A 19414-nucleotide genomic window follows, 5' to 3' on the forward strand; every position below is an offset into this window, starting at 1 on the left:
TCAGGTACCTCCACTGGAGGATGGCCAATGGCGCCCAGAAAACCTCTGTTAGCTGGGAAGGCACGTGGCTGGCATCTGCTCCAAAGTTCTGGGTTCAAAATGGCTTTCTGCCAGAACAGTCCTCTCTAGGCTACAGTTCCTCAAAAATGTCACTCTCAGTTGCTCTTGGGACGTTTGTCCTCTCTTAGCTTCTCCGGAACAAAAGTCTGCTTTCAATGGCCATCTTCAAACTGTCTCATCCGCAGCTCCTCTCTCAGCTCCTGGGCATTCTTCAGAGTATGTCTCTTGGCTGCAGCAAGCTCATTCCTTCTGTCTCAGCTTATATACTACTCCAGTAATCAAGGCCCATGCTGAATGGGCAGGGCCACACCTCCATGGAAATTATCTCATCAGAGTCATCACCTACAGTTGGGTGGGGCACATCTCAATGGAAACGCTCAAAGAATTCCAATCTAATCAGCACTAAAATGTCTGCCCCACAAGATTGCATCAAAGACTGTGGCTTTTTCTGGGGGACATAATACATTCAAACCCGCACACTGCCCTTCCAAATAAATTTGATTATTGATTGTGCTGTTACTGCTCCAGTAATCAAATAAAACCCCTTTATGAAAGCCAATCCATCTCTGGTGTTCTGCATTCTGGCAGCATTAGCAAACTAGAGCATTGATTTTTCTATTTCTGCAAAGTAATTTGTTGGGATTTTAATTGGCATTTCATTGAATCTATAAATCAGTTTAGGTAGAATTAACATCTTAACTATATTTAGTCTTCCAATCCATGACCATGGTATGTTCTTCCGGTTTTTTTTTTTTTTTTAGGTCTTGTTTGATTTCTGTTAGTAGTTTCGTGTAGTTTTCTTTGTATAGGTCTTTTGTGCCCTTGTGTTAAGTTTATTCCAAACACTGGATTCTTTTTGTTGCTATTGTAAATGGAATATTTTTCTTGATTTCCTCCTCCTGTTGCTCATTACTTGTGTATAGGAACACTACTGATTTTTGTGTGTTGATTTTATACCCTGCCACTTTGCTTTATTCATTGATTAGCTCTAAGCTTTGCTGTAGATTTTTCTGGATTTTCTACGTATAGGATCATGTCATCTGCAAATAGTGAAATTGTTACTTCTTCCTCTCCAATTTGGATGCCTTTTATTTCTTTTTCTTGCCTAGTTGCTCTAGCTAGAACTTCCAGCACAGTGTTGAATAACAATGGGAACAGTAGGCATCCCTGTCTTGTTCCCAATCTTAGAGGGAAAGCTTTCTGTCTTTCCCCATTGAGTATGATGTTAGCTGTCGGTTTTTCATTTATTGCCTCTATAATATTGAGACGGTTCCCTTCTATTCCTTACCCTTCAAGTGTTTTCATCAACAGAATTTTGTCGAATGCCATTTCTGCATTAATCAAGATGATCATGTGGTTCTTCTGCTTTGATTATTGATATGGTGTATTACATTAATTGATTTTCTTGTATTCAACCAGCCTTGCATACCTGGAATAAATCCCACTTGGTCATGGTGTATAATTCTTTTAATGTGCTGCTGGATTTGATTTGCAAGTATTTTGTTGAGGATTTTTGCATCTATATTCATTAAAGAGATTGGTCTATAATTTTCTTTTCTTTTTCTTTGTTTCTTTTTTCTTTTTCTTTTTTTCTAGTATCTTTGTCTGACTTTGGTATTAGAGTGATGTTGGCTTCATAGAATGAGTTAGATAGCTTTCCTTCCTCTTCAGTTTTCTTGAAGAGTTTGAGCAGGATTGGTACTAAGCCTTTCTTGAATGTTTGGTACAATTCACATGTGAAGCCATGTGGTCCTGGGCTTTTCTTTTGGAGGAGGTTTTTCATGACTGAATCAATCTCTTTACTTGTGATTGGTTTGTTGAAGTCATCTATTTCTTCTTGAGTCAATCTTGGTTATTCGTGTCTTTCTAGGAAGTTGTTCATTTCATGTAAGTTGTCTAGTTTATTAGTATATAGTTGCTCATAGTATCTTCTCATTATCTCCTTTATTTCTGTGGGGTCAGTAGTTATGTCCCCTTTCCCATTTCTGATTGTATTTATTTGCATCCATTCCTTTTTTTTTTTTTTTTTTTTTTTGTTAGCCTAGCTAATGGTCCATCAATTTTATTGATTTTCTCTCAAAGAACCAACTTCTGGTTTATTGATTCTCTTTATTGTTTTCCTGTTCTAAATTTCCTTTATTTCTGCCCTAATCTTTGTTATTTCTTTCCTTCTGTTTGCTTTGGGGTTAGTTTGCTGTTCCTTCTCTAGTTCCTCCAAGTGAACAGTTAATTCCTCAATTTTTGCTCTTTCTTCTCTTATTTAAAGAGACAAATATAGGCATTTAGGGCAATAAATTTCCCTCTCATCACCACCTTTGCTGCATGCATATATCTTGATACATTGTGTTTTCATTTTCATTTGCCTTGAAGTATTTACTAATTTCTTTTGTAACTTCTTCCTTTACCCACTTGCTGTTTGAGAGTGTGATGTTTAGCCTCCATATATTTGTGCATTTTCTGACCTTCTGCCTGTTATTGATTTCCAACTTCATTCCATTATGAGCTGAGAAAGTGTTTTGTATAATATCAATATTTTTAAATTTGTTGAGACTGGCTTTGTAACTCAACGTGTGTTCTATACTACATAATGATCCATGAGCACTTGAGAAAAATGTGTATTCTGCTGTTGTGGGGTGTACTGTTCTATAAATGTCTGTCAAGTCTGGTTCATTTATTGTATAATTCAACATCTGTTTCCCAATTAATCCTCTGTCTAGATGTTCTATCCAGTGATGAGAGATTTGTATTGAAGTCTCCAACTATTATTGTAGAGGTATCTACTTCTCCCTTCAGTGTTGTCAGTGTTTGCCTCATGTATTTTGGGGCACTCTGGCTTGATGCACAAATATTTATGATTGCTATGTCTTCTTGATGAATTGTCCCTTTTATTAATATATAGTGTCCTTCTTTGTCTATTTTAATTGTTTTACATTTGAAGTCTACTTTGTCTGATATTAATATAGCTATTCCCACTTTTCTTCTGGTTGTTGTTTACATGGAATATCTTTTTCCAACCTTTCAGTTTCAACCTAGTTTTATCCTTGTGTCTAAAGTGAGTTTCTTGTAGTCAGCATATAGACTGGTCCTGTTTTTTAAGCCACTCTGCCGGTCTATGTCTTTTTATTGGGGGTTTAATCTATTAACATTTGGTGTTATTAGTGTAAGGGCAGTACTTTCTTCTACCATTTTGTCTTACGGATTTTATATGTCATATCTTATTTTTCTCTGTCTCTCCTTTTATCCTTTCTGATAGTCTTCATTTCTACACTCTTCTCAAACCTGTCTCTCCTGTCTTTTCTCATAAGCCTGTAGCACTCCCTATAGTATTTCTTGTAGTGCAGGTCTCTTTTTCACAAACTCTCTCAGTGTCTGTTTGTCTGAAAATATTTTAATCTCTCCCTCATTTTTGAAGGACAGTTTTGCCGGATATAGAATTCTTCATTGGCAGCTTTTCTCTTTCAGTATCTTAAATTTGTCATACCACTGCCTTCTCGCCTCCATAGTTTCTGTGGAGAAACCTGTACATAGTCTTATCATGCTTTCCTTGTATGTGATGGGACACTTTTCTCTTGCTGCTTTCAGAAGTCTCTCTTTGTCTTTGACATTGGACAATCTGGTCAGTAAATGTCTTGGAGTAAGTCTAGTGGGATCTATTCTGTTTGGGGTACACTGTGCTTCTTGAATCTGTAATTTTATGTGTTTCATAAGAGCTGGGATATTTTCATTGATTATTTCTTCTGTTATTCTTTCTGCCCCTTTTCCCTTCTCTTTTCCTTCTGGGACACCTATAACACATATATTCATGCACTTCATGTTGTCATTCAGTTCCCTAAGACCCTGCTCATATATTTCCATTCTTTTCCCTACCTGTTCTTTTGTGTGTATGATTTCAAATGTCCTGTCTTCCAGTTCACAGATACTTTCTCCTGCCTCTTCAAATCTGTTGTATGTCTCCTTGTGTTTTTCATCTCTTCTATTGTGCTTCTCATTCTCATAGGTTCTGCCGTTGGTTTTTTCAAGCTTACAAATTCTTTATGGTCATTCAGTGTCTTCTTTATATCCTTTATCTGTTTTGCCACATTTTCCTTCAGCTCATTGATCTGATTTAGGAGATTTATTTGAACATCTTTAATTAGTTGTTTCAATTCCTGTATCTCAGTTGAAGTGTTAGTTTGTTCCTTTGTTTCCTAGTATGGCTCATTATTTTTAGCTGTCTAGGCATCTGATTTTCATGATTAGTTTATTCTGGAGCTCATTTTCATTCTTTTACCTATGGTTTTCTTGTTGGTTGGGTTTGTTCTCTGTCTGTTCTTTGGCATTCAGTTCAACTTATTCTAGACCTCTAACATAGCTTTTATTCAATCAGAATTTTTCAGCTCTTGTTTTTCTGGTTCTTGCCCTGCCTCTATGTAACAGTTTTTTGAGAGTATCTCCCCAGAAATGATCAACCCCAATCAGATTTTCCCAGTCCACACAGGCCCAGGTCTCAGGAAGAGGATGTACTATGTATCATGTTTCCCTGAGAATGAGATCACGCAGGTTGTCAGACCCTCCTGTGAAGCCTCTAGACTCTGTGCTTTTCATATCCTGTCCAGCAGGTGATGTCTGTCAGCCCTCAGCTCCCCACTAGTGTAAAGATATGTTGTCTCTTTAATTCTCTGCAGACCCTGTCCTTGCCAGTGGCGTGGCTGACTCAAGCTGTTTCTGTTACCCAGCCCCTAGTGTCTGAGTTCTCTGAATAAGGGCCACCACTTGAGCTGGGCCCCATCCCCACTTGTCTTGGGGAAATTATATTCTTTAGAGTATTATCTCCTCCACTATATTTATTGCTTTGTCGCTCAGACCTATCTTAGCCCTGCCCTTGCCTGGGTTCAGCTGCCAATTACAAACATCCGAAGCTTTCTGTAATGAGCTACTTAGAATAGTTTTTTTTTTTTAAATCCCTTTTCAAGGCCTTTCCCCAGCCCCCAATTTGTGTCAGTCCCAGTATAGACTATTTAAAGATACACTCTTTAGGCTATTATCTTTTTCACCTGAATAGTTACTCTCATACAACTTTAATTATGCCCTTGCCGAAGGCAGTGCTGAAGCCTGAGCATTCTGAGCAGCTCTGATGGGTTATTTTTTTTTTCAGGACTACAATTTTTTTTTGGTTTGTTTGTTTTTTTACTCATTTTATTGAGATATATCCACATACCATGCAGTCATACAAAACAAAGCATACATTCAGTTGTCTACAGTACCATAACATAGTTGTGCATTCATCACCAAAATTAATTTTTGACATTTTCATTATCACACAAACAAAAATAATAAGAATAAAAATTAAAGTGAAAAAGAACAATTAAAGTAAAAAAGAACACTGGGTGCCTTCCCCCCCCCCCCCCGCCATTTTTCTACTCATGCATCCATAAACTAGACAAAGGGGAGTGTGGTCCATATGGCTTTCCCAATCACATTGTCACCCCTCATAAGCTACATTTTTATACAATCGTATTCAAGATTCATGGGTTCTGGGTTGTAGTTTGATAGTTTCAGGTATTTACTGCTAGCTATTCCAATTCATTAGAACCTAAAAAGCATTATCTATATTGTGTGTAAGAGTGCCCACCAGAGTGACCCCTCAGCCCCTTTTGGAATATCTCTGCCACTGAAGCTTACTTCATTTCCTTTCACATCCCCCTTTTGGTCAAGAAGATGTTCTCCATCCCACAATGCCGGGTCCAGACTCCCCACCGCCGGGAGCCATACGCCACACCTCCAGGGAGATTCACTCCCCTGAGTGCCAGATCCCACGTGGGGGAAGGGCAGCGATTTCACCCACCAAGTTGGCCTAGCCAGAGTGAGGGCCACATCTGAGCAACAAAGAGGCACCCGGGAGGAGGCTCCTAGGCAAAATTATAGGGAGGCATAGCCTCTCCTTTGCAGCAACAGTCTTCCCAAGGGCAATCCCGTGGCAGAGGGCTCAGACCATCAAACCACCAGTCCCCCATTGGACTACAATGTTTTATAACAATAAAAAGTAGCTGAAAACTATATGCCAATACAGACAATATATGATACACTACCCCAGGGGGAGCAGTCAGCTGGGAGAGCATGGCAGAAACTGCAGTTTTACATTAAGAGCCTCTCAGTGGACTGCTGAATGGACTGGATCTTCTGCTTCAGCTGTGAACCTTCTTTGATGGTGACAGAGCATGTGATGACAGGCCTGGAGACCCCACAGGCAAGCCCCAGGGCCTGCTTGGATTGCACAAACACATAGGGCACATTCTTGTCTTCACACAGCAGTGGGAGGTGTAGGATGATCTCCAGGGGCTCAGTGCAGCCATCACGATGAACTCAGAGATGCCTCTCTTGAGGGTTTTGGGTGGCCTCGTTGGCTCCTTTACAAAGCTGCTTGTAGTTACGTAACTCCTAAATGTGTTCCAGTAGCTTCTTGAGGTGGGCATCTGCGAGGAAGGGGATGGACTTTTGTATTGGCAGCTGTGCTTCTGGGGTCTCACATCTCCTCCCAATAATGTCCTTTTTTTTATAGTCAAAACTTCTATTTTGAAATAATTTCAAACTTAGAGAACAATTGCAAAAATAATACAAACCCAATACAAAGAAATCCAACATACTCCCACTTGCCCCAGGTACCCAGATCCCACTCCCTGCAAGTACCCAGATCCACCATTTTAACATTTTGCCACCTTTATCCTATCCCCTATCTATCTATCTATCTATCTATCTATCTATCTATCTGTCTATCTCTCATGTATCAATTGTCTATTTATCTTCTGAACATTTCAGAGCTGGATGCACACATCATACTCCTTGAATGCATACTTCCAGACAAGGATATTCACTTATGTAATCACCTTAAAAGTTCAGTTGTATGTTCAAAACATTAAACATTGATATAAAGCTTACATTCTATATTCTGATTTCTTCCTGTCCCAGTAATGCCATTTTTAGCCTTTTCTTTTCCATTCTTAGATCCCACCCAGTATCATGTATTGTGTTTAATTGTAATGTACAAATTATTTTTAAATGATTTCTACAAGCAATGTTACTATTTGTTTATTTGAATCTTGAGATTAAGATTTTCTCCTGTCTCCCTGGCTCTTAATATTAAAAAGCATCCTTCCATTGGCTTAGCCCAATAGATTGAATAGATTCAATTATATAAATATTTATACCATGTTTTCATTTCCATGGTGAAATATTTATTCTGTTAACATTACAGTCTTTATTTGAAAATGTGGCCAGTTGGTTCTCAATTTCTTTGCAGCTGAAGCGTAACATGAAATAAACTAAAAATTTGACACAGCAAAAGTAATACATTTGGGAGTCAAGTCCATTTTTTAAAATACAGTTTTATTGAGATATATTCACATACCCTACAGGCATCCATGGTATACAATCAATTATTCACAGTACCATCATATAGTTGTGCATTCATCACCAGAATCAATTTCTGAACATTTTTCTTACTCCAAAAAAAAAATAATAATAAAAATAAAAGTAAAAAAAAACATGAAACATTCCATTCCCTGCATCACACCCTATTTTTCATTTAATTTTTGTCCCCATTTTTCTATTCATCTGTCCATACACTGGATAAAGGAGCCACAAGGTTTTCACAATCACACAGTCACACTGTGTAAGCTACATAATTATACTATCATCTTCAGGAATCAAGGCTACTGGGTTGCAGTTTGACAGTTTCAGGTATTTCCCTCTAGCCATTCCAACACACTAAAAACTAAAAAGAGGTATCTATATAGTATATAATAATGCCCTCCAGAGTGACCTCTCGGCTCCATTTGAAATCTCTCAGCTACTGAAACTTTCTTTCATTTCGCTTTCCCCTTTTAGTCAAGAGGATTTTCTCAATCCCACAATGCTAGGTCCAGGCTCATTCCTGGGAGTCATGTCCCATGTTTTCAGCAGGATTTACACACCTGGGACTCATATCCCATATAGTGGGGAGGGCAGTGTGTTTACCTGCTGAGTGGGCTTAGAGAGAAAGAGGCCACATCTGAGCAACAAAGAGGTTCTCTGGGGGTGACTCTTAGGCACAATTTTAAGTAGGCTTAGCCTCTTCTTTGCAGTAACAAGCTTTATAAGGGCAAGCCCCAAGATCAAGGGTTCAGCCTACTAAATTGGTAGTCCTCAATGTTTGTGATAACATCAGTAATAACCCAGGTGGGGAAGTCCAACATTTCCACATTTTTCCTCCAGTTCCTCAGGGGGACCCTGTAAATACATTTTTATTCTCTCTCTGATGGGCTATTGAAAATTTTAAAAATAAAGAGTCAGAGAGAAAGAAAAGAAAAGAAGAAGAAGAAGAAGAAAAAAAGCATAAAAACCTTTTTAGAGCCTGACCCCTGTTCCCCAGGTTTGGAATTCAGAGCTAGAACTGGTAGCCATTTCTATGTGCCCCTTCTTCTTGAAGCCCAGCCCCTTTCCAGTATTTGGAACATCTCTGTGCTAGTTTGGATATATTATGTCCTGCCAAAAGCCATATTCTTTGATGTAATTTTGTGGGGCAGACATGTTAGTGTTGATTAGATTTGTAATTCTTTGATTGTTTCCATGGAGATGCGACCCACCCACCTGTGGGTGATAACTCTGATTGGATGGTTTCCATGGAGATGTGGCCCTGTCCATTCAGTGTGGGCCCTGATTAGTTTACTAGAGCACAATATAAGCTCAGACAGAAGGAGTGAGCTTGCCACAGCCAAGAGGGACAGTTTGAAGCCCACACAGGAGCTGAGAGAGGGGCTGCAACTTACAGAGACATTTTGGAGACAGCCTTTGGAAGCAGACTTTTGCTCCAGAGAAGCTAAGAGAGGACAAATGCCTCAAGAGCAACTGAGAGAGACATTTTGGAGGAGATGCAGCTCACAGAGACATTTTGGAGAACACAACCCAGGAGCAAGCAGATGCCTAGAGAGGAACGTCATAGGAGAATGCCGTTTTGAAACCAGAACTCCAGACAGATGCCACCCACATGCCTTCTGAGCTAACAGAGGTTTCCCGGACACAAATGGCCATCCTCCAGTGAAGATACCCAATTATTGATGCCTTACTTTGGACACTTTATGGCCTTTGGACTGTAACTTTGTAACCAAATAAACCCCCTTTATAAAAGCCAATCCATTTCTGGTATTTTGCATAATGGTGGCATTAGCAAACCGGAACAACCTCCAACTTCAAAAGTCTGTTTTTTGTTATTGTTGTCAGCCCCACCCCCTCTCTGCCAGACTGAATCCTCCTGGTTCCTTTCATGCTCCCTCTTGGTTTATCTGTGCTTGGAGCTTTTATTCAGCACTCTGAATTTGTTAATTAATTCTGCAACTGGGGCCTGGTTGAGTCCACCTCTTTGCCCCCAGAACAGATTGTTTCTTTATCCCTCTGGGAACCAGCTCCAAGACAATCTGCCTGAGGGATGGGGGTGGGGCACCAGCCCCTGACTGGGAACTCCACCCATTCCAGACTGGTATAGGATGGAAGCGCATGTTCTTGATCTTAATCCACATTCCTGTGGGTATGAAACCATTGTAAATAGGACCTTTTGAAGTTGTTGTTTTTAGTTAAGGTATGGTCCAATTGAATGAGGGTGGGTCCTAATCCATATTGCTGAAGGCCTTAGAAAGACAAGAAATTGGAAGCCAGAAGTCAGAGAAGGCCACAAAGGAAGAGGCCAGAAGTCAGCAGAAACCAGGAGAATGGAAAGAAGGGAGGACATCACCAGGTGATGGGAGGCAAAAGTACAAGCCAAGGAATCCCAAGGATTGCTGGCAGCCAGCACAAAACATAGACTCCAGGAGAAAGCAAGTCTTTTCAATATCTTGATTTTTGGCCTTCTTCCAGCCTCAAAACTATGAGCCAATAAATTCCTGTTGTTAAGTCAAAACCCACTGTGCATTTGTCATAGCAGCTGGGCAAACTAAGATACTATTTAATAAAAGTCTTCTAAAATATGGGATCTACAGGAGAAGAAAAGTTAACAGCAGGGCTCCATGGTGGGGCAGAGACTGAGAACCTCTAATGTGGTCCAACTTCCGCATGTCACTATGAGGAAAATGAGGCTTCTAGTGGGGAAAGCAATCAAGCAAAGTCATAAAGAGTTGGAGGTGAAGTACCTTAATTTTGCTTGCTTTCTAACTTACAAGAGCTGGTATAATACTATTAATAATCAGCTACAATTTAATGATTGCTTACCATGTGCAACTACATAGTAGTTATGTGGTTGGTACTATATCACTTTATGTATGAGGAAACTGAGGCACAGAGAAGCAAAGTAATTTGCCTGAGTTTACACAGCTAGTCAAGGGCAGAGCCAGGACTCAAATGTGAGCCTCTTTGGAGATAGAGCTCTTTACTGTTCTAGGATGCCTTGCAATGTTGGAAGGTCCCTAAATGTGAGTCAATTTTCATTCTTTTCTAAGATTTTTTTTTCATTCTTTTAAAGTTGCAAATCCAGACAAAAGTTCCTTCATTGGCCTGCACTTTCTGATTTTTGGTTCAGCAACTATGCTGTGTGGATCAATTGTGTGGACAAGTTTGCATCTGTGGAAAGGGGTCCAGCAACATTTTCACAGCAACATTTTCACAGCAACATTTTCATTACTATATACACCAAATTAAGTGATTTTATCAAGGATGAAGGAGAGGAGAAGTGGGGAACTATGGGATTTTCAATATTATAATAAACAAGCATTCTTTTGAAATCAGGGAGAAAATGTTTTCTTGATGAAAAAAATACTGCAGTGATCAGCCTTTCCAAGAATGGTCACTGCATTTTATTTTATTATTATTGTTTTTTTACTGCATTTTATTTTAGTTGTAAGAGTACTAACTTAGGAGTCATGGGTTCTTTCCGGGTTCTGCTATTGACTGGTCTTGTGGAAGGACCTTGACAAATGCCTTCTCTCTAGGTGTTTTTTCTGGCTGCTGAAGCAAATACCATGCAGTGGGTTGGCTTAAACAATGGGAATTTATTGTCTCACAGTTTTGAGGCTAGGAGCTCAAAATCAAGGTGTCATCAAAGCAATGCTTTCTCCCAGAAGACTGTGGCATTCTGGGGCTGGCTGCTGGCCATCCTTGGTCCTTGGCTTTTCTGCCACATGGCAATAAACATGGTGGTCTCTCCTGGATTCTCCCTTCTTTTCTGGGTTCTGTTGATGTTCAGCTTCTGGTTGCTCCCTCTGGCTTTTTTCTCTCTCTTTGGCTTTCCCTATAAGGCCTTCAGTAATAGGATTAAGACCCATCCTGATTCAGCTGAGCCACACCTTAACTGAAGTAACCTCATCAAAAGGTCCTATTTATAAGAGTTCACACCCACAGGAATGGATTAAATTTAAGATCATGTTTTTCTGGGGCACATAGCTTCAAAACACCAACCTAGGTTTCTGCTTTCTCATCTGTAACATGAGGAGCTTGTACAATGTTCTCTAATCCCCATTCTTACATTATCTCTGAGTATTGGCAGAGCATGAGGCTCCCGAACCATATGCCTTCGAATTTGTTGGCTTTGCTCTAACCCTGCTCTGCACAACCATGGACAGCCATAATGGAGAAAACAGTTCCCCATTCCTGTAGATGTGGGAAGGGGTTGTGACCACTCCAACTTTTGACCTGAGGATGGCAGTGTGCGTTGATAGCCTAGAGCACCACAACTCTCCTGCAAAGTTCAATATCAAGCGATAAGTATATCCCCAGGATGCCTAATAACGTTGCACAGACATGCCGAGCGATCTTTCAAGTTGAAATGATCCTACCAAGCCTCATGCAGGGTTGGCTGACTAAAATGAATCTTAGCGGCTATCTCTTCAGGCTTTCAATACTGTGGCCTTTCTCTCGCTACCATTTCCTGCTCTCCTTCCTCCTCTTGGAGAGTTTCAGAATTATATTTTGCCAAATTTTTCAGGTTGAGTGGGCAGCTGGGTTAATGTCAATGGCAAACTGGGAGCATGAGGCTGCTTAGGCATCGTGATCATGTGCTGTGAAGCCAGGAAAGAACCCACATTTGAATCCTGGCTTTGCCTTTTATTGTGTGGTCTTGGCCAGTTATCCTTGCTGAACCTTAGTTTGGGGATCATAATACCTACTTTGCAGGACAGTATAAGGATAAAACAAGAATGCATGTTCTCTCAGGCTTTCTTGCCTTCTACTCCTCCTCAAAGTAATCTATTCTGGCTTTCAACTGCTCTCAGCTCACCTGTGACTTCCACAAATTTCAACCCTCTCAACAGCAACGGACACTGTTGATCATTTCCTCCTTATTGAAACACTCTTCCATTAGCTTCTCTGTCACCTACTTGGCAGGTTTTTCTGTTTTGTGGGATGCTGACTTTTTGTCTCCTTTGACAAGTCTTTCTCCTTTCATTGAACTTGAAGGGTTGGGTTATCTCAGCACTTGGTCCTGGGCCCTCCTCTCTTCTGTTCACTCTCCACCACACCCAAGGCTTCAATGCCTCCGTTTACTAGTGACGCTCATGACTCTATTCAGGTTTGCACCTATTTCCAACTTAGCTGAGATCCCTCCCATTGGCATTCCAAACTCAACCCATCCGCAACCAAAATGGTGATTGCCCTCAATCCCACCCCAGTGTTAAAAGAACTTACAATTTGGTTGCCTAAGCAGAAGCCAGGGGTCAGATCTCTGTCATTCAGTCTTTGAATCTTGTCACTTCTACCTCTCAGAGAATGTACCCATCCAAAGTTCTCACCATGGCATGATATGGTCCCTTCTGTCCTCACCTCCTTCTACGCTTCACCTCATCACTCTGCTCCTTGCTCTAACTTGAACTCTTAGGGATTTTGCCCTACTGTTTCTCCTGTGATTGAGGTCTCTGCTGAGGTAATGCTATTGGAGGCCTTCCCTGACCACCCTCTGAAAAATCCCACTAACCATTCAAACACTTCACTGCATTATCACCTGTGGGGAACCAAGCTTTTCATGTCACTTAGACCATGTCCAGGGCGGTGGCCTGGAACGCTGGATCACAAGCCTGCATGGAACGCTGTGTAGGCACGCCCCGTAAAGATGTGTGTCTTGTGACTATGACAGCAGCGTTAACCATTGACCCCAGATTGTTCCTTCTTATCCGCAGCAGGATGTAAAGATTAATATCTGAGAGACCCTGAATGCTTTTGATCATGTAGCATAGTCTAGCTTTGTGTAACAAATGAATAAATAACTGGAGCACAGGTGCATCAGCACCCACTTAGCACGAGATGCAGTGGGTCCCCTGCTCCCTTAAATCTTAACTTTGTGTCTGTGTCTCATTTCAGCGTCGCCCTGTCAGCAACAATCATCTGATGTGTATTTTTTTACTATCTTTCCACACCTGAATGTAAGCTCTCTGATAGGAGAGACTTTTGTTATCACGGCTATTATCCCTGACAACCACCATGTAGGAGTCTTTATAGGAAGTGCTCAATAAATCTTTGCTGGGTGGATGCTTCCATTTCTCTGCATTCCTGCTGCAACCACCCTACTCCAAGCTCCCTCGGCAGCCTCCTAAGTGATTTCCTCACAGCTACACCTCACTCACTAATCCATTTTCCAGTGATCTTTATAAACTCAAATCGATTATGTCATTCCCCTGCTCAAATTCCTTTGAAGAACTCAATGACAAGAGAATGAAATCCAACTTCCTGACCCAAGGCCCTGCGTGACCTGGCGCCTGCTCCCCTCTTCCCACACCCTCCTTGCTGCAGCCATGCCGGTTGTAGTCGCTGGGACCCACCACGCTTTTTCACATGTGGGGCTTTTTCACATGTGGGGCTTTTTCACATGTGGTTCCCCACGCCCCACCTCTCCTAACACCTACTCATCTTTCAAGTCACAGCTGAAATGAGGGGTGCAAAGCTTAAGAGCCTTACTTCCCTGATAGAGTATGTGGGTTTGAATCTTAGCCCTGCCACTTAGTATCTTTGAGGCCTTGAGTGAGATACTTAAAGCTCTTTGTTCTTCCAAATTCCTCATCTGTAGAACAATAGTATCTACCTCACAGGGCTGCTATGAGGACTATATAAATAAACCCATGAAAAAGCAGTGGTCCCCAGGAAGGGCTACAAGTGCTAACCGTCATTCCTCCTCCACAGGGCTGCCTTCTCTGGACCCAGTCGCCACCCTGTGAAACACACCCACAGCACCCAGCAGCGCTCCCCTCTGAACTCTTGCCCAGCGACTCCTCCCCCAGAGAGACAATCAGCTCTGTAAGGGATGTAGCGTTTATCTGTCATATTCTAGCAGGTCCCCAGCATGCAGGGCAGTCCAGGCCCCCATCAGATGCAGAACATGTGGGAGTTCCTCACGCCTTCCCCGAACAAGGCTATCTCCGGCAGAGCTGACCTAGCCGCCTCTCCCAGGGAGTCTGGCATCCTTCAGCACAGAACTGTAACCGACCTCAGGTGGTGAGAAAAGCTACCCAAATTAAAGCCTGAATTATTAGGACATGTGACAATCCATGTCTCAGGGCTGGGAGGTGAGATCAGTCTCAGGCCATTTAACCCCTCAAGAATCAATCAATCTCATTTCAAAAAGAAGTGCCTGGTCCTAGAGGGGCTTGATGGGTATGACTATCCTAGTGCTAAGCACCCAAATGCCTGACCACCTCAGTCTATGAGATCACCTCGGCAGTGTTTAAAGAAGTACCCTGAGGTGTTCCTAGGGAAGGAGGTAGAACAAGCTCTACTGGAAGTCAATAAAAATATTTTTAATCCAGAAGAGGTTTTACCTTAGTCTTGGGAAACAATTTGGTGGCCCTCTAACATGAGCAGGAAGGGCAACCCAAAAAGAAGATCCAGACGCCAAACAACTAGAAAACAGATTTTTATGTAGAGCCCTGTTAGAGGAAGGTGAGGGTGTCAGGTGCCTGTCTCCACCTCTACCACCTCTGCCCAGGCACTAAAGCCCAAGTCCTTCTGGATAAGCACCAGGTTGTGGGCAGGGCCTGGCTCCTCGGGCACCACAAAGCACTTATCCTGGCTCTCTGAAATGGTGACTTCAATGACGTCCTGGGCCGGGGAGACTTCCTGCTCACTGGACACACCCAGCAGTTCTGGCTCAGTCTGCAGTAGCACCACAGTGGGCTCAGAAGCAGCAGGAAGCACAGAGGGTGGACTGGAGGGCCCCTCAGGCTGGTGACTGAGCTGGTGCCGCCTGAGGCTCTGGGGGAGGGTATAGCCCATGCCACAGGTGGGGCAGCGGTAGGGCTTGTCTGCCAGGTGGGATTTGAGGTGGCGCCTCAGCTTGGTAGCCAGGGTGTAAGCACGACCACACTGAGGGCATGGGAAAGGCCTCTCCCCTGAGTGCAGGCGCTCGTGAGCACGTAGTGTATGTGGGTCTCGGAGGGCCTTCCCACACACGGGGCACAAGTGGGCCTCCCCAGTGTGGGAGATGAGATGGCGCCGCAGTTCAGGCAACTGGGGGAAGGCATCGGCACAGTGTGGGCAGTGGTATGGGCGCTCCCCTGTGTGGAGCCGCAAGTGCCCACGTAGGTTGCCCCGCTGGCGGAACGCCCGGCCACAGTGTGGGCACAGGAAGGGCTTTTCCCCCGTGTGGAGGCGCATGTGGTTCCGCAGGGAGCCCTGGTTGGCCAGGGGCCGCCCACACACAGGGCACGGGCAGGGGGCAGGGGCAGCTGCCACCTGGTGGGTCTTGCGATGCAGCCGCAGGGAGGGCCGGCGGGCAAAGGTCTTGCCACACTGATCACAAGCAAAGGGCCGGGCACCTGAATGTACCACCTGGTGCTCTTTGAGGTCTCGCCGGGTGCCGTAAGCCTTGTCGCACTGTGGGCAGGGGAAAGGGCGCACCCCACGGTGGCCTAGCATGTGAGCTTTGAAGCTCTCCTCTGAACTATAGCTCTTGCCACACTCAGTGCAAAGGAAGGGCTTGTGGCCCGTGTGCACGAATGCATGCTTCTTTAGGTGGCACAGCTGCAGGAACGCCTTGCCACACTCCCCACACCGGTACCGTCGACCCAGCTTCAGGGAGCTTCCAGGAGGGTTCCGCAGAGGTGCAGGGAAGCCGGAAAGCTGCATCTCTCCAGCCTGCTGCTTCCCAGGCTCTGAGGTTTTTGCTCTGGGTGGGCACTGATCACTGGGGCCATGTAACTGCTTGTCCAGGTGGGCATGTAGCTGGGCGGCCCTGAAAGAAGACAAGGAACTGGCTTCACTGCTCTCTGGGCCCTGCGGGGGAGCCAGGCTGCTCTGAGGTTCAGGTAGCATCTGCGTCTGGGGTGGATCCTTGCCATCCAGGTTGCCATCCTGTGGCAAGGGTCCGAGTGGTTGGTTGTCCATGGAGAGGTGGTCCTGGGTTTGATGCTTAAGTCCAGGGCTCACTGTCCACTCTGCCTGGATGCTGGGGTGGGAATGGTGAACAGGATCTGCAAGGCAAGAGTGGGGTGATAGAGTTAGCAGAGCTTGGTAACAGACTGTGGGAGTGGTGTTAGTACTCACTGGAAATTTCAGGAATATGTGGCTTCTACCTACTCCTGACTTCAATGGGAGCAATGACACCAGTCTCTTCCCCAGATCATGAGCCACAGGCTCCATCTTTGGTCCCCATAGGTCTCAGGTGCCTTCAGGGGAAGCACTCCTGAGAACCACAGTGCTGCAGCCATCTGAATAATCCTGAAAGGCCATCCCAGAGGTCCCTTTTTTCTCCCTCTGGAGACATCCACTTAGGATGTGAGTCATGACCCCTCCCCTTGGTTGCCCCAGATCGAAGCATACAAGAAAGGAAACCTTTCACAGCTTACTGTCTTCATCAACATGTCCTTACTATTACAAGAAACTCTTGCTCAGGAAGATATTGTAAATAGCTTTATTGTTCATACCAAGAAAAAGGCCCAGAAAGCATCAAATGAGTTTCTACACCGAGACTCTTTGAACTTCTCGCCTGAAAATTCTAGCCTGTGTCTTATCAGTCCTAAACTATTATGTCATGATCCTTACACAATCCTAATTAGGCAACCCCATACCCAACTGAAAGACCCACCTTAAATCCAGACTTCCAAATCTCAAGAAATATCCCGCCTTTGCCCTTCCCCATCAGAAAAGCTACCATCAAGATTCTGTAGTATTCTCCCTAACTGCATGAAACCATCAACTCCAGCTTTGTCTTTTTAACAGAATTTGGGAACCAGCATTTGACACATACCTGTGCAAGGTTGTGCTGCATCCTCCCCAGGGGAGGCCCCTTCGTGTTCCGCAGCAGGCTCCTCTTCTGTCACCACAGCCATGGCTGCCTCTTCCTCTAGCTGGGTGGGGCTTGGGCTCTCAGAGCGGGGCTGGGGCCATAGCAGCAATTCAAACCCTGGCAGCACAACCTGGTACACCTGCAGGTGGAGCCTCTTGCTAATCCACACCGGGGCCACGTTTCCTTCATTCTCCTGCCTGCCTCGCTGCACCAAACTGCAAAACAGAGCAAGCTCAGGAGACCCTCTTCAAGTGGCCCTCCCTGAAAGCCCCAGCTCCCAGGCAGTTTGAGTCCTAAAGGACCCAATGCCTGTGGAATAGTGACTGCAAAAGATCACTGTGAGGGGGTTGGGGTGGGGGATAGCAGTCTGCTTCAGGTTCCATCCCAAGTCACAAGAGAAAATCTCAAAGGAGCAATCCTCACTATATACTCTCCTGCAACTTACCTGGTCCAGCCTGAACTCCGCTCACAGGTACATACGTCTTGCCATGGGCCTAGTGACAGGTCCTGAAATAAACCAATAAAAGTCCTTCTCACATGTGTTTGAAGGTGGCAGAATGGGAAAAAAGATGATCCAAGATGAAGCCTGGGAAGGTTAGTGGCCTGTGGTTCTTTCTCTACAGGACCTGTCTGACTCCATTCAATAAGGACTGCCTCTTCACCTCCCTTCCAAGGGTGTGGAGAATTACTAAACTGAACATGTTACTGCCGTCCAGTACTAAACAGAAAAACTAACAAAAGCAACATCAACTTTTTAATTTTTTTAAAATGTATTTTATTATTTATTTATTATGCCACAAAACCCTTTACCTGCATTATTTCATCTAGTCATCCAGATTACCCAGAGACAGTCATTATGTTCCTTTCTTTTACAGACGAGATAAATGAAGCATGCAATTTAACTAGCTAGGGTGATAAGGCCGGGGTTTGATTTCCTGCCTTTCTAATTCCAAGAAACCCTTGCTCTTGACCTTCGTCATTGCAAACACTATACTAATGCAGCTTTTAATAACATTTTCACTTCCATTCCTCAGCCACTGCCAAGTAAGGGGGGGAGGGGTGGGACAATCCTGGAGAGAAAGGATAAAACCATCTTCTCTCAATTGCTTGAAATACTCTGCCTCGACCAACAAACAGGAGGGCTGTCAGGAAACGTCTGAACCACCCCCCCAAATTCTCAATCTCAGCGAGGGGATGCCCTACTCAATACCTCCTCCTGCAGTGATTTCGCTCCCTCGTCCTTCTCTTCCAGAGGCCCCCAGAGCTGTCCCGGCTGTAAGGGCTCCCCGACACACCAGATCCCCAAGCGCTGCTCCACGGCGAGTGAGGGGCCAAGGGCCAAGCCCCGGGGGAGGTTCTTTAGAACGAAGACGGCTCCGGCCGGCCCCAGCGGGAAGTCCTTGAGACCCTGGGCGCAGCCTTCTCCGGGAGGGCTCCATCCTGAGTCCGGGCCCAGGCGCGGCTTGGGGGCTGCAGGGAGATGGGAAGCCGATAAGGGAGCAGTCCAAGACGGCTTGTGGCAAGGAAAGGGACCAAAGGAAGCTGCAGGTCCAGTTAGGCCTCCTGCGTCTGAGCGATCTGTGAGGCTCCCGGGGGTTCCTCTGGGAATCTGTGGGGATTAGGGGCTCCTAAGAGGCCCCCGGTGACTCAGAACGCCGGAGGAGGATCCCAGGCTCGAGAGGAGAAGAACCAGGGGGAGAGAGTCGACCAAAGAACGCTGGGTCCATCCAGGCCAGGGCTGAGGGTGGCTGACATCGCTAGGCACTCACCGAGTTGCGGTCTCTTCCCCTCAAAGAACAGCTCCTTCACCTCCTCCATCCTGGGTCGGAAAGCCTCCCACCGCCGGAAGTGAGCTTCGTCTTCTCAGATCCTCTCGGAAACATTCATTTCCAAATTTCCTCCCAGGAAAGAATCCTAGAGTCGAACCTAATTGGTGCACAGGACCAAGAGTTCGGGAGTACATGTGAGACAAAACTCTGTCCGAGGATAATTCTAACCTAGGAGTCCGGAGGTCCATCAGGGATTCGAGTGTCCAGGAAAGCGGAACTCATTTTTCCAGCCTCCTCTTATTGGGAGGGAAGAGTCGGACAGTCATACCGCTGCCCACTTCCCCGGCGGGCACTTAGGCGGGTTCGTGCAGGAAGTAGG

General features: G+C 44.5%; 1 protein-coding gene and 1 pseudogene across 1 annotated transcript; both read right to left on the minus strand.

Annotated features, from left to right (window-relative positions):
* Positions 1 to 6174: 6174 nt before the first annotated feature.
* LOC119536897 lies at positions 6175 to 13783 on the minus strand (annotated as a pseudogene).
* Positions 13784 to 14684: 901 nt separating this feature from the next.
* Positions 14685 to 19301, minus strand: ZNF408 (zinc finger protein 408). Its single transcript, XM_037838891.1, has 5 exons — positions 19036 to 19301; positions 18477 to 18736; positions 17712 to 17773; positions 17228 to 17481; positions 14685 to 16451 (listed from the first exon to the last, which is right to left on the minus strand). The coding sequence occupies exons 1-5, from the start codon at positions 19082 to 19084 to the stop codon at positions 14932 to 14934; spliced, it is 2145 nt and encodes a 714-aa protein (XP_037694819.1). The 5' UTR covers positions 19085 to 19301; the 3' UTR covers positions 14685 to 14931.
* Positions 19302 to 19414: the final 113 nt, after the last annotated feature.

Source organism: Choloepus didactylus, chromosome 6 (genome assembly GCF_015220235.1).
Source record: "Choloepus didactylus isolate mChoDid1 chromosome 6, mChoDid1.pri, whole genome shotgun sequence".
Classification (NCBI taxonomy): Eukaryota; Metazoa; Chordata; class Mammalia; order Pilosa; family Megalonychidae; genus Choloepus; species Choloepus didactylus.

Bases quoted from the DNA above. Each gene is read 5' to 3' on its own strand.
- ZNF408 (XM_037838891.1), bottom strand. From the start codon at position 19,084: ATGGAGGAGGTGAAGGAGCTGTTCTTTGAGGGGAAGAGACCGCAACTC. The intron at 18,737-19,035 runs GTGAGTGCCTAG...ATCTCCCTGCAG, and splicing joins GGGGAAGAGACCGCAACTCG to CCCCCAAGCCGCGCCTGGGC. The intron at 16,452-17,227 runs GTATGTGTCAAA...CTTGCCTTGCAG, and splicing joins TGCAGCACAACCTTGCACAG to ATCCTGTTCACCATTCCCAC.